The sequence below is a fragment of the Colobus angolensis genome, unplaced genomic scaffold, assembly GCF_000951035.1.
Source record: "Colobus angolensis palliatus isolate OR3802 unplaced genomic scaffold, Cang.pa_1.0 Scaffold102, whole genome shotgun sequence".
In the NCBI taxonomy this organism is placed as follows: Eukaryota; Metazoa; Chordata; class Mammalia; order Primates; family Cercopithecidae; genus Colobus; species Colobus angolensis.
In genome coordinates this window covers 4,113,539-4,127,442 of record NW_012111142.1, presented here as the reverse complement: position 1 = coordinate 4,127,442, position 13,904 = coordinate 4,113,539, and the positions used below count along the sequence as shown (strand labels likewise).

The 13,904-nt window shown below is 37.8% G+C and overlaps 1 protein-coding gene across 1 annotated transcript in view; it reads right to left on the bottom strand.

Moving 5' to 3' along the window:
* Nucleotides 1-3,627: 3,627 nt before the first annotated feature.
* The window catches only part of TM2D1 (TM2 domain containing 1), a 44,461-nt gene continuing 34,184 nt past the window's right edge, over nt 3,628-13,904 (bottom strand). Inside the window, exons 6-7 of the mRNA XM_011941126.1 lie at nt 5,974-6,103; nt 3,628-3,936 (exon numbers count right to left, since the gene is read on the bottom strand). Coding sequence (XP_011796516.1) covers nt 5,993-6,103 — 111 coding nt within the window. The 3' untranslated portion in view covers nt 3,628-3,936; nt 5,974-5,992. The remainder of the gene's footprint in view (nt 3,937-5,973; nt 6,104-13,904) is intronic.

Sequence of the window (13,904 nt, the reverse complement as noted above, 5' to 3'; positions counted from 1 at the left end):
ATCTCGGCTCACTGCAACCTCCGCCTCCCGGGTTCACGCCATTCTCCTGCCTCAGCCTCCCCAGTAGCTGGGACTACAGGCGCCCGCCACCATGCCCGGCTAATTTTTGGTATTTTTAGTAGAGACAAGAGTTTCACTGTGTTAGTCAGGATGGTCTCCATCTCCTGACCTCCTGATCCGCCCGCCTCGGCTTCCCAAAGTGCTGGGATTAGAGCGAGCGCGGGGAAAGAGTGCTGGGAAAGAGCCACCACACCCAGCCTTCAAAACACTTATTAAAAACAATTTTTGTTATGTCTTGAACCATTTCACTCCAATAGTTTGCCTGAGTGACAAATCACACAGAGAAGTCATGCCATTCTCCTTAATGTTTCTCATATTGCAATAATAGGTGAATTACATAATCTATTCAGAATTAGTCGAATTTTGAAGTTTTTCTAAAAATCAGAGATAGGATCTTGAGCCTTCATAATCATAGCATCTTAAATACAAAATTACCTCACATGATAAAAAGTTCCAAACACCACACTTTAGTCTATTCTGGTAAAACGTTTTTCTTTGGCATATGCAGCCCAAACAGCTCTAACCTTGATCATTTTTCAAGTTGTAATCTCCACATGCTTGGCATATTCTGATAACATTGACAGGTTAAAAGCAACACTCTGTTGTATGCATAGTGATTGCGTGCAATTAACCATAATTTAGGCTGAAAGTAGGCTGATCAGCTGCCTCACAGCAACATTTTAAAACTTATTAAATATCTCCAGTGAACTTTAGATGAAAAAGCAACAAAAACAAAATCTGTAACATTTCCGCTTTTTCTTACATAGAATCTTAAAGGAGTGAAGGTGCCAGTAAGACTAATTCTTGATTTAAAAAAAGACATTTTTGGCCCATATTACATCCAGTAACTGCAGATATGGATAAAGATAATGGATATGAAAAACAGGTAAACAATGTCCAAACGAAGTGTCTTACCCTCCTTTTGTCAAAGAGATTTTTAAGCCCACTGGCATTTTATTTTAGAAACAACCATGCTATATAGCCCAGCGTGCAGAACCTCTTGCAAGTTCCAGACACACCTCACCAGTACTTGAGGCCATTATCCCATTCTTTTAAAATGTGTTCAATACACAATTAGTATCTGCCATTTAATCGTTCAACATTACCTGACGTGTCACTTTCTCTATTTATATGAGGGATTAAGAATGGTTACGTGCTCAGTCACAAAATAAGTGACGAGAAACAGAATGCAAACTCAGGACTCAGAAAATGTCTATACTTTTCTTATCATTCCATGCTGCTTGGATGCCAGACCTCTAATATGGCATCCTACCTTTTCCTTTCTAATGTATCTATCAGGTGGGGTGTGGCGGCTCATGCCTGTAATCCCAACACTTTGGGAGGCCAAGGCGGGAGGATTGCTTCAGGCTAGGAGTTCAAGACCAGCCTGGCCAACATGGTGAAATCCCATCTAAGATACAAAAATTAGTGGGGTGTGGTGGCACGTGTCTATAATCCCAGCTACTTGGGAGGCTAAGGCAGGAGAATCGTTTGAACCCGGAAGAATGGAGGTTGCAGTGAGTCAAGATTGTGCCATTGCACTCCAGCCTGGGCAACAAGAGTGAAACTCCATTGGCAAAAAAAAAAACGCAAACCACTATTTCTTTTATACTCTTAGCAGTTCCATGAACAAATGCTGGCCATAGACAAAACAGAATCTTTGAAGTAAGGAATATTTCTGGGTACACAGGTACTTCTGGAAATTATACTAATCCTTTAGGCAAAAGCAGTATTATTTGTACATCACTGCTACAAGGTACTAAACGTTTCTATAGGATTGAAAGAATCCTTCCCATTCTGCCTTAAAAGGCTTAGCAGTAATAAAGAATGACTGAACTAATCCATCTCACAATTTTGGTCACTGATCTAAAACCAGGGTTAACATATAAAACATCGGACACAGAGGGTTTAACATATAATTCATATTCATACATACTACTAACAAATTGTCATAATAGTGCTCAGTGAAAGAGAAAAAAGTTGACAAAGAATTTAAATGCATTCACATAAGTTTATTAAACAATCTGTTAAAGAATTACATATTAGGCAACATAATTAGGCAAACTAGAAGTGTTCTTGTCATGTAAATTTAGGAAACTAAAGTGAAAATAAAGTCTAAAGGCTTAATAATGTATTGTGAAGGGACTTTGTTTCCATACTTCCTCAACAACCCTTTAAGAGTATAGCTTATTTGAATAAATACTTTTTAGCATCACCTGCTTTGAAACAGACTTACTGCCTGGCCAAGCTAATGACTGTAGCTATTATGCAAGGATCAAGATTACTGTTCAAAATTTGACTGCAGGTATTTCTTCTTCTTTTCTTTTTCTTTTTTTTTTTTTTTTTTGAGACAGAGTCTTGCTCTGTCACACAGGCTTGGGTGCAGTGGCACAATCTCGGCTCACTGCAACCTCCGCCTCCAGGGTTCAAGTGATTCTTCTGCTTTAGCCTCCCGAGTAGGTATTTCTTATATAGTTGAACTAATCTGACTGTGGAAACATGACTTAGTCTGGGCTTACATGATACTGAAGTAAACCACAAAGCGCTGTCTGCAACCTAAAGGAACTCAGGGACACTAGAAAATGGTATCTACCAACCAGTTTAACTGTGACCAAAAATATCACGGTGAAACTGTAAGTCACAAGAGAATATAAGCTTCTAAAGGGCGGGGATTTTGTTCACTCCTGCATTCCCCCATATAGATCAGGCCTCCCACTTGGTGGACAAGCAAACTTGTTCAAACGTCTCTTTGAACAAATCGAAGAGATGTTCCTGGTGTACATTAGGGGGGCAACCAAATTCATTTCATATATTAGTATTTAATAATCTCCCACCAACTTGAGAAACTACTACTGAATGATTTACATATGATGAAGCTAATTATACTATACTGTCCACTTTTGAGGAAAATGTGACAAAAAATTATGGTTTTTACTCTTGAGGAGCACCGACACTAGTAATTTTGAAATTGGTATGCCTGTTCCTAAAGAAAAAGTGGGATAGTATTCTGGGATGTAACATTTCACATATTTCCATCTTCTTAAAACCCCTCTAAACATGGTAAGAAAAACCAGTGCTAACATACAGGTGCTTTTTTCAGACACTGGTACATCACTTAAGGCACCTGTGCTGGCATCTGCCCGCTGCTGCTCACAGATGGAAGACATTAATCATCTGTTTGGTGCTCCCACCTTGTCCATCCAGCTTCAAATATAACTGCAGTGAGCTAGACGAGTCAGCATCTGGTCTTCCAAAAGCTAGTGTAGCACTCCCAAAGCAAAAAAGGAAAGAGTTCACACTTCAGAGGCCTGAATCAATGCCAGAAGTGTATATGTTGCCTCAAGGTTTCACAGACTCCCTAATGATCTTTAGCTCCCTGGATACCAAGGCAAAAACAGATCTGAAAGCTGCAGAAAAACAGGTGGGTGTCATACACAGGACTGAAGCCCCAGGCAATATAAATGGTATTTGTTCACACCACGAATTAACTGCTTTGAAGGATCAAAATGGGTAAGACAGCTACATTCAACATTTAAGAAGATTTTCTCAATAACAAAGCACTAAAAATGTGAATAAGTTATACTTTTATTTTTCAGAAACAAAATGGCAAGTGGCAACTTGCCTTTGTAAAAGATTAAAGAGTATCAGAGTAATAAGCTATCTCTCATAGAGACAGAAGCCTGAGAAACACTATTATACAGCTCTCAAAGGAAGTCCTATTAAATAAATCTCACAATAATATACTTTTAACTAAATCAACAAAACAAAAACCACAAAAAATTATACAGAACTCATAAAATGGTATATGAATGAAAAACAGAAATCTTTAAATCTAGACACTAGAAGTTCTCTATTAAAATCAAGGAGGCTCAAATCCTAAAACAGAAAAAAGAAATATGTTAAAACACAGTATTTTTTAATAGTCCAATGAGGTTATTGCAGATGTACATTTTAACATTTCATTTGCTCAATATATTTTTTTCTCACTCTTGGAGCACTTCTGTATAATGCAGTTTACATGAGTGATAATGCAGATACTGGCATTTCTAATGGGCCCTTCAGGTTTTATGTTTCAAATCTGACTCTGGAATCCCACCTAAATGTTTACATAATAGGCTACAAATAATGAGATTCCTCTTAAAATTACATTTGCTTAATTTTTACACACTATGGTTTAGAAACAATCTACTTTTGAAAGAGACACAATTTACAGTATGAATAATAAAAGTTACATGAAACTACACAATCCTTCTCATAAGACAGGAGAAACAATTTCCAAACCAAAAATGCCTAATACAAAATGATACAGTTGACTGGAGCTGGGGTAGGATGGGAGAAAGAGAACAACCATGTAACAGAATGTATGGAAGACCTAGATTCTAGTTTCACTTTTGCACTAATCAGTTGTGTGTCTTAGTCTCAATTTCCTTAGCTCTCGATTTTTTTTCCTGGTTAAGAAGATGTAGATGGATCTCTAAGCTTTATTTTAATTTTAAGGCTCAATGACTTATAGTTTATAAGATTTCGAAAACCTTTTGGACAATCAGTTGAATAAATTCCTTACATCTTGAGGGTGTGTCACTTTCAATCCCATGACAATAACTATAAGGCATATCCATAATTTTACTGTTAGAAAAGAAAAAAATCTACCTAAAGGGCAAAAGTATGCTTCATATCCTGTTTCCGTTCTACAAGACAGAAAACAAATGTCTATTCTCTTGCTGGCCTCTAGAAGCAGTCTTTGAGACAGAGTTGACTGAAAACCCTAGAACTAGGACAATGGTTAAGAAATCTGCCCTGTCTTTCTCTCTGCCTGTCTGTGTCTATGAAAGCTGCTAGACAGCTGCTAGACAGTTCAAAATGAACTATTACATAAAAGCTACCCTTCACCTTACATGATATATAGGATTTCTCTATTACAGAGAATAATTATACCAGGAAATGGTTTTCCTGATATTCTACCAAAATCCTGAGTAAAATTTGCATTATTGGAAGATTATTAGAATAGACTAATGTATGGTAATTGAGATTTTAAAAACCTAGTAGCAGAGTTCTAGAAAACCAGAGTTGAACCAGGAAAAAGGATGGTATCTCTGACTTCAGCAGATTTATCACTTATTTAAAGCTGAGGCCAGCCAGGCACAGTGGCTCAAGCCTATAATCCCAGCACTTTGGGAGGCCGAGGCAGGTGGATCACCTGAAGAGTTCCAGACTAGCCTGACTAAAATGGCGAAACCCTGTCTCTACTAAAAATACAAGTTACCCGGGCATGGTGGTGTATGCCTGTAGTCCCAGCTACTGGGGAGGCTGAGGCATGAGAATCGCTTGAACCTGGGAGGCAGACGTTGCAGTGAGCCGAGATCGAGCCACTGCCATCCAGCCTGGGCGGCAGAGCAAGACTCAGTCTCCAAAAAAAAAGATAAAGCTGAGGCCAATTAATAATTCTTATGGGCAGAGGCAAACTTCAGGTTAGAAGAAGGACTTACAGGGAATTCAGGCTTTGGACTCTATCAGTATCTATTTTCAGTTTCAGGGAAGGAGAACCAAAGAAGGAAGTTAAAGATTATACTGACCCTTAGAGGGATGGGCAGCAGAAATATCTGCTATATTGAACTATTTACAGCACATACTTTCATCATAGCCATCATATAATAAATGCCTTTTTGCTTTGATGTTAGTTTTTTGTGAACTTTGTCCTTTAACCATATGCACTGCAAAGAGTCTGAAGTGGGAACCATAGGAGCCATGAGTGTGGACTAAAATGCTTTTCAAGGGATAGAAGATGCTTCAGGCATAGGGGGACCTGAAAGGTTTATATGGTCTCTTAAAATTTTCTATGGTCCTAAAATTCTCATAATTTTATATGAATAACATACTACTATAAGATATTATATATATATATATATCACTTACTGTTTCTTTTAAAAAATATTTATGGATATAATTGTGTTTTTCTATATGTTTCATTAGTAATACTCAGTCTTGTAAGTCTGGTTCCATAGTAATCTATGATGTAACTACTTCCATCTGAAGGTCCAACAATCTAAAAGAGACAAAATTTCAAAATTATTCATTTTATAGAAGATATTTCACAACACTTTGGGTTTACTTTTCTCAGTTGTTAATAAAAGTATTTCAGAAGCGACAGAAATCCAGCGCTAACCTAAGCAAAAACAGGTAATTTAGTGGCTCATGTAGCTGAAAAGAATACTGGGATAGCTCAAAGGATCAAAAGAAAAGCTGCAGGCACCAAAGACTGAATTCTGTGCTCCCTGAGGCCCTTGGCTTCCCTGCCTCCTTGCTTAGCTCTGCTTGTCTTCATTCTGCAGAGTGGCACTCTAACTAATTGCCAATAGCTCGAGAGTCACATATTCCCAGCTCAGCAGCTCCTAATAAAGAAAGTAAAATTTTCTTCCCCAATGTTTATATACCAATTCCAGGGAAAGACTTTTACTGATCTGCTTGGTTTTTATGCCTATTGTGGACAAACCTACTATATCCATGGGAATAGATTTAATGACTGGCCTGGCCAGGCCAGGCCAGGCCAGGCTGCCTGTGGGAGATGAGGTAGTATCATTGACAGTCCTGCCAGAACCACCTGGAACGGAAAAGGAAGAGGTAGGAAAACAACACATGTTCACTACAATCATCTTGTCCACTTAATCACATAATCTCTATAAATTATCCTCTAAGGTAGCAATTTTCAAACTGTAGCCTTAAAGGTGGACAAAGATTTACCAAGGTGTATGTGGGCCCAGAGGGGAAATCAATCTTGAGATCTTAATTCCCTAAATACTCTTTGTAAAACAAATCTGCCTGATACCATGCTACAGTGGAAGCATCCTGTCAGTTTCCCTTCCCATTTCTCCTCACTGTGGTCATTTCTCCCACTTGTTAATAGTAAAGCATACCTACCAATCCAGGATACCCCGAGTCTTATGATGGACTATTTCCCTGAGGTGTGAAAGCCTCTGAAGTGCCAAACAAAGGGATAACTCAAAATACTGGATTTAGGGAACGATCCTTTACTCAAAGGTCCAAAAATACATTCTGCCGTATCTGTTCCAAAGATGCATTTCCAATAACATTTTATATCTTTTTGCTTAAAAATAATTTGCAACATGTTTATGCTGTTTTGATCAACTGTGTATCATTATTATAATGACAATCCAAAAAAAAATCACAGAAAATTTTTAAATATTTTAATTTTAACGAACAAGATGATTAGTAGGAAGATTTCTCTCTTTCATTATTATTTTTTTTTTTTTTGGATACAGGGTCTCAAGTCACCCAGGCTGGAGTGCAGTGGCATGATCTTGACTCACTGCAACCTCCCCCTCCTGGGCTCTAGCAATCCTCTCACCTCAGCCTCCCAAGTAGCTGGGACCTCAGGTGTGCGCCATCACGCCCAGCTAATTTTGTTTCTGTATTATTTTGTAGAGACAGGGTTTCACTATGTTGAACAGGCTGGTCTCAAACTCCCAGTACTAGGATAATGGTTAAGAACATCAACTGATCTGCCTGCTTTGGCCTCCCAAAGTGCTGGGATTAGGGCAGGAGCCAACGCGCCCAGCCTAGTAGGAAGCTTTTAAACATAAAAATGTATTATATTACGATAAAATTCTGTAGAAGAGGAATAAAAATAAAGGAAGAAAAGAAGCAATGTAAAAATTATAATGGTTAGTGAAGAGTTCACGCACATCTTTTTAAAGTAGGTGATATTTAAAATCCTATATTTATATTATGTTGGAGACATTTCAAAATTGATGTAACACTTTTATTTAAATATGTAAATATTTGCAGACTAGAAGTTATATCCTTTGCAACTATTTAAACTTATGATAGAAAACGTAAATGTCAATTTAAAAATATATGGAGTATGGACTTTGTTTTTAAAATCAAAGGACGCTGCTATAAAGCATTCCTCATTTTAAAAATAAATTTGATCTTAAAACTATTCAACAAATATTTAATTCCTATGATATTCCAGGTTCTATGCTAGACATTATACACAGTGAATAAAATACCATCTCTGCCAACAGGGAACTTATTCTAGTGAACTACACATTAATATTCAAGCAGTACTTACAAAGCATGTACGTGCCACACACCATGTCAGGTGCTGTTATGCACATTGACTTACTTGTTAAAGATTAAATTGATTTGGCTTGATACTTTTTTATGAATTTACATAAAAATTAACTGTAATCCCCACACTCTGGGAGGCCAAGGCAGGAAGACTGCTTGAAGCCAGAAGTTTGAGACCAGTGTGGGCAAAAAAGCAAGAAATTTGCCTCTACAAAAAAAAAATGAAAACAAAATATTAGCCAGGTGCCATGGCGTGCACTTGTAGTCTCAGCTACTCGAGAGGCTAAGGTAGGATTGCTTGAGCCCAAGAGTTCAAGGTTGCAGTGAGCTATGATCACACCACAGCACTCCAGCCTGGGTGACAGAACGCAACCCTATTTAAATAACCAAATTAAGTCAGTGTGGTAAAGCACTAAACTGAAAGGAAAACTTGGAAGAGAAAGCTGTCTCTTTCTATAACTAGCTGCAGGATCAAATAATTTATTCCTTCCTGGATCTCAATTTTTCTTACTGATTATAATGAAGAATAGAATAAGCTGATCGGTACAGTCTTTTTAAAGTTTTAATGTCTTCTATGACTACAAGATTTAGATACAAAGACCTCAGCTTAAGCCACTACAAAGTATCATCAACACACTTTTCTATGAACTATCTGGTCACATAAGAAACTATTTTATTTACTTTAAAAAAAAAAAAAGATCAGCTATAAAGATTTCAACTATTTAGATCCATATTCCTTTGCCAAATTAAAAAAATAAAATAAAATAAAACCTAAGACAGGGTGTAGTGGCTCATGCCTGTAATCCTAGCACTTTGGGAGGCCAAGGCGGGAGGATTGCTTGAGGCCAGGAGTTCAAGACCAGTCTGTCTGGCCAACATGGCAAAACCCAGTATCTACAAAAAATAAATAAATAAATAAATAAAATACAAGAATCAGTTGGGCATTGTGGTGCACACCTGTAATCCCAGCTACTACTAGGGAGGCTGAGGCATGAGAATTACTTGAGCCCAGGAGGCAGAGGTTTCAGTGAGCTGATATCATACCACTCCACTCCAACCTGGGCAACAGAGTGAGGCTCTATCGCAAAGAAAAAATAAATAAATAATAAAACCTGTTTTAAGCACCCACATACACATATATAATGTGCCAATTCTAACATATTTCATTATGAGTATATTATTGTATTATTAATTATAAAATTACATATCTTTTAAAATATCCCATACTGGATGGGAGGTTGAGGCAGGATTGTTTGAACCCAGGAATTCGAGGTTGAGATGAGCTATGATCATGCCACTGCACTCCAGCCTGGGCAACAGAGCAAGATCCTGTCTCTAAAAAAATAAAGTAAAATATCCCAATACTGGGAATTTTTTTACTCAGTAAATATGTCCATGTCCATTTGTTCATAGACAACAGAATATAAAACCTAAAATTATTAGTTTATTTCTCTGCTAAGAAATATCCTGAAGCTGGCTGGGCACAGTGTCTCATGTCTGTAATCCCAGCACTTAGGGAGGCCGAGGCAGGAGGATAGCTTAAGCCCAGGAGTTTGAGACCAGCCTAGGGAACGAAGTGAGATCCTGTCTCTATTCGTAAAAACAAAAATTTAGAACAGGCAAATTCAAAAAGACAAAAAGTATAACAGAGGTTACCAGAAGGTGGGAAGAGAAGGGGAAGGAAGCTATTACTTAAGGGGTACAGTATTTTTGGAGTGATGAAAAAGTTTTAGAAATAGATAGTGGTGACAGTTGTAAAATATTCTGAACATAATTAATGCCACTGAACTGTATACTTAAAGTGGCAATGTTGATGTTATATATATTTTACTGTACAAAAAGCTATTATCTTATTTGTACTTATTAATGTTATAGTATTAATGTTTGCAATTTATAAACTTTTGATTTTGTTAGTGTAAAATGTAATTTGTTTGTATATACTTAGGTGGCATTCTACTATGAATAAAGGGAAAAAAATGTGGTTACCAGTAAGTACTTTATCACCTCAACTTTAGCAATTGATATGACCCCTCATTTAACAGCACTGTCAGTGAAGTCATGCTTCTTAGGTAACTCAAATATTTTATAAATTTCAAATGTAATGAATGAATTAAGAAGTGAAAGAAAAAAAAGAGCATTTATATCAATCTACGCTTTCTCTATCTAAAAGACTTCTGAGTTTCTCCATACAAAGAATGCCAACAATAACATCAGCAAGATCAGATCATCTCCTGCAAACCTACCAATCTGGTGATAAAAGTCAAATGATTCAGCTGTCTGCAAGTAAAGGATAATGCAACCTGTACCCATCCCAACTCCCCCAAATAACTAATACTTTCTTAAAAGTCAGACTACATTTTTGTATCCATATTTCACTTCTGTGTGTGATTAATTTTAAGATGATGCTATTAAAAACATCTGATTAGTCACATTTTAATTATCAAAATTCCTACACAGTGCCAGAATTTATGCATTCAGAACACCTGACTTCATTTGATTTAAAGAATTCTTAGTATTAATCATAAATGACCAAAATAAACACTATTCTTTAAGAAATGAATGAGAGTCACCATTTACATCCTGAGGAAAACACAGCTTTGGGATTTGTCTCAGAACCAGTTTAAGATATTCTTTGTTTTGAAAATCCTCTTAAAGGCACTAAAAAAAAATCTACCCATGGGGTAAGTGAACTAAGTGAAATCTACCTAATTAAGGTCACATGACAGAGTAAAAGTTACGAAAATTATCAGTCACTTCGGTTTTTCCATTTATTTTCCCAATAAATCACACCAAGGTTAAATAATGACACAGGGAGCTATTTGAAGGATTTGGTATCTATAAAATGTCCTCTGTGGCCAGGCACAGTGGCTCATGCCTGTAATCTCAGCACTTTGGGAGGCCAAGGCAGGGGGGTAACGAGGTCAAGAGATCAAGACCATCCTGGCCAACATGGTGAAATCCCGTCTTTACTAAAAATACAAAAATTAACTGGGTGCAGTGGCGCATGCCTGTAGTCCCAGCTACTCAGGAAGCTGAGGCAGGAGAATCACTTGAACCCAGGAGGCGGAGGTCGCAGTGAGCCAAGATCGTGCCACTGCACTCCAGCCTGGGCAACAGAGCGAGACTCTGTCTCCCTACCCCTCCGCCCAAAAAAAAAAAAAACATACACTCCTCTGTGGCTGGGTGCAGTGGCTCACACCTATAATCCCAGCACCGTGGGAGGCCGAGCCAGGCAGATCACCTGAGGTCAGGAGTTTGAGACCAGCCTGGCTAACATGGTGAAATCCCGTCTCTACTAAAAATTAGCTGGGCGCGGTTGCGCATGCCTGTAATCCCAGCTACTCAGGAGGCTGAGGCAATAGAATTGCTTGAACCCGGGAGGCAGAGGTTGCAGTGAGCTGAGATCGTGCCACCGCACTCCAGACTGGGCAACAGAGTGAGACTCCATCTCAAAAAAAAAAAAAGTCCTCTGTTTTTATATATTATTGTCCTACATCTAGCAAACTATCAAATATACCAGCTTTTCCAGCATTGGTAGTAGATTATGGCAATTATGCTGTTAGTCCTTCTTTTGATCAAAAAGGGATAGGCTATGTCTTTGACCAAACAAACTGGCTCACACAGAGGTGATTCCATAGCCTTGGCCATATTTTGGTCTAAACTGAAAAGCTTAGGCTTTTAAAAATGTTTGTAAAATGTAAAGATTTTTAAAAAGATAAAAATTAAGGAAAGTGTTTATTAGGCCTACAGTCCCCAAGGAAATATTTTATTATTATTATTATTTTTTTTTTTTTGCTTAGGCAAAAGCACTCTGTTGCTTAGGCTAGAGTGTAGAACTACAATCACAGTTCACTCTGGAACCTTGATCAATCTCTCAGGCTCAAGTGATCCTCCAACCTCAGCCTCCTGAGTAGCTGGAACTACAGGCATGCACCACCACACCTGGCAAATTTTTAAAAAAATTTTTGTAGATAAGGAGTCTCACTGTGTTGCCCAGGCTGGTCTCAAACTCCTGGGCTCCAGTGATCCTCCCACGTAGGCCTCCCAAATTCTGAGATTATAGGCACTTATCTGGAAATATTTTGTTTCTAAAAATAAATGGAATCTATTATCAGACTATTCTTGGAAAAGATCATAGGTTCTTCTAGGGCAAGGACCCCATGTTATTATACCTAAGTTGGTGCTCACTAAACCAATTTCCAATGACAGCATAATTTATAGTTTATCACATCAACTCTCATTTTTATTCATTACCTCTCAAGTGACACTGTGAAATTTAGGAATTTAGCCCTATTATGTTTTGAATGTTTGTGTCCCTGTAAAATTCCTATGTTGAAGTCTAACCCCAAATGTGTTCATACTAAGAGGCAGGGCCTTTGGAAAGTTATTAAGTCATTAGGGCTCCACCATCCATTAATGGGATTAATGACCTTATCCTTTACACCATGTGAGCACATATAGAAGGCACCATCCATGAAGCAGACAGCCCTTACCAGACACTGAACCTGCTGGTGCCCTGATACTGGACTTCCCAGCCTCCAGAACGATAAGAAATAATTTTCCATTATTTAGAAATAATCTAGTCTAGGCCACACACAGTGGCTAATGCTTGTAATCCCAGCAGTTTGGGAGGCCAAGGTGGGTGGATCATTTGAGGTCAGGAGTTCAAGACCAGCCTGGCCAACATGATGAAACCCTGTCTCTACAAAAAATACAAAAATTAGCCAGGTGTGGTGGTAAGCACCTGTAATGCCAGCTACTCAGGAGCCTGAGGCATGAGAATCGCTTGAGCCTGGGAGGCAAAGATTGCAGTGAGCCAAGATTGTGCCACGATTGCACCATTGTACTCCAGCCTGGCGAGACTCAGTCTAAAAAAAAAAAAAAAAAAAAAAAGAAATAATACAGTCTAAAGTGTTTTGTTATAGCCGCAAATGAACTAAAACAGGTTCTACAGAAAAACAATGACTTTTTTAAAAACTACCATTTTCAGCATCTCATCTTGCTTGTACTTGGCACAAAGCCACACTTTGTATAAGGCATACTGCATACAATTCCAAATCAGCAAAAATTTTTGAGGACATACTCTGTTTAACATACTACTGGTACTATAGGAGATTAATAAAAGTCATTTTTCCTCAAAAAATTTATGAGTGAAAAGTCAAATCCATTGTTTAAAAGTTAAAAACTAATGCAAAGCAGTATATACAGTATTAGAGTGGCATATAATAAATTTCAAATTCATGAAGCATACTTTACCAGTCTGTTAAATGTATTTATAAAATTCATAAATGTTTCAGACATTATGCTACTTTTTTGAATTTCTGCTGCTTATATGGTTACTGGTCCTTTAAGGAAATCCACTCTGTTATATTAATAGGAATGAAAAGCAATTTCTTCCATGATGAACAGAATCTTTAAAAAACTGTGACAAAGAAAGAACCCAGCATACTTCCAATAACTTTCTACATTATAACACTTATTTCCATTTTCCCTCCACACATCCTCATCTTTCTGATTTGTGGCTGTTTGTCTCCACTTAACATAGGAGACTTTCTTTTCCTTTTGTTTTGCAGAATATACATCAGTGATTTTGGTATAATTAAAAATGCCCAGGTCAGGCATGATGGCTCACACTTGTAATCCCAGAACTTTGGGAGGCCAAGGCAGGCAGATCACATGAGGTCAGGAGTTCAAGACCAGCCTGACCAACATGGTGAAACCCTATCTCTACTAAAAATACAAAATTAGCTGGGCGT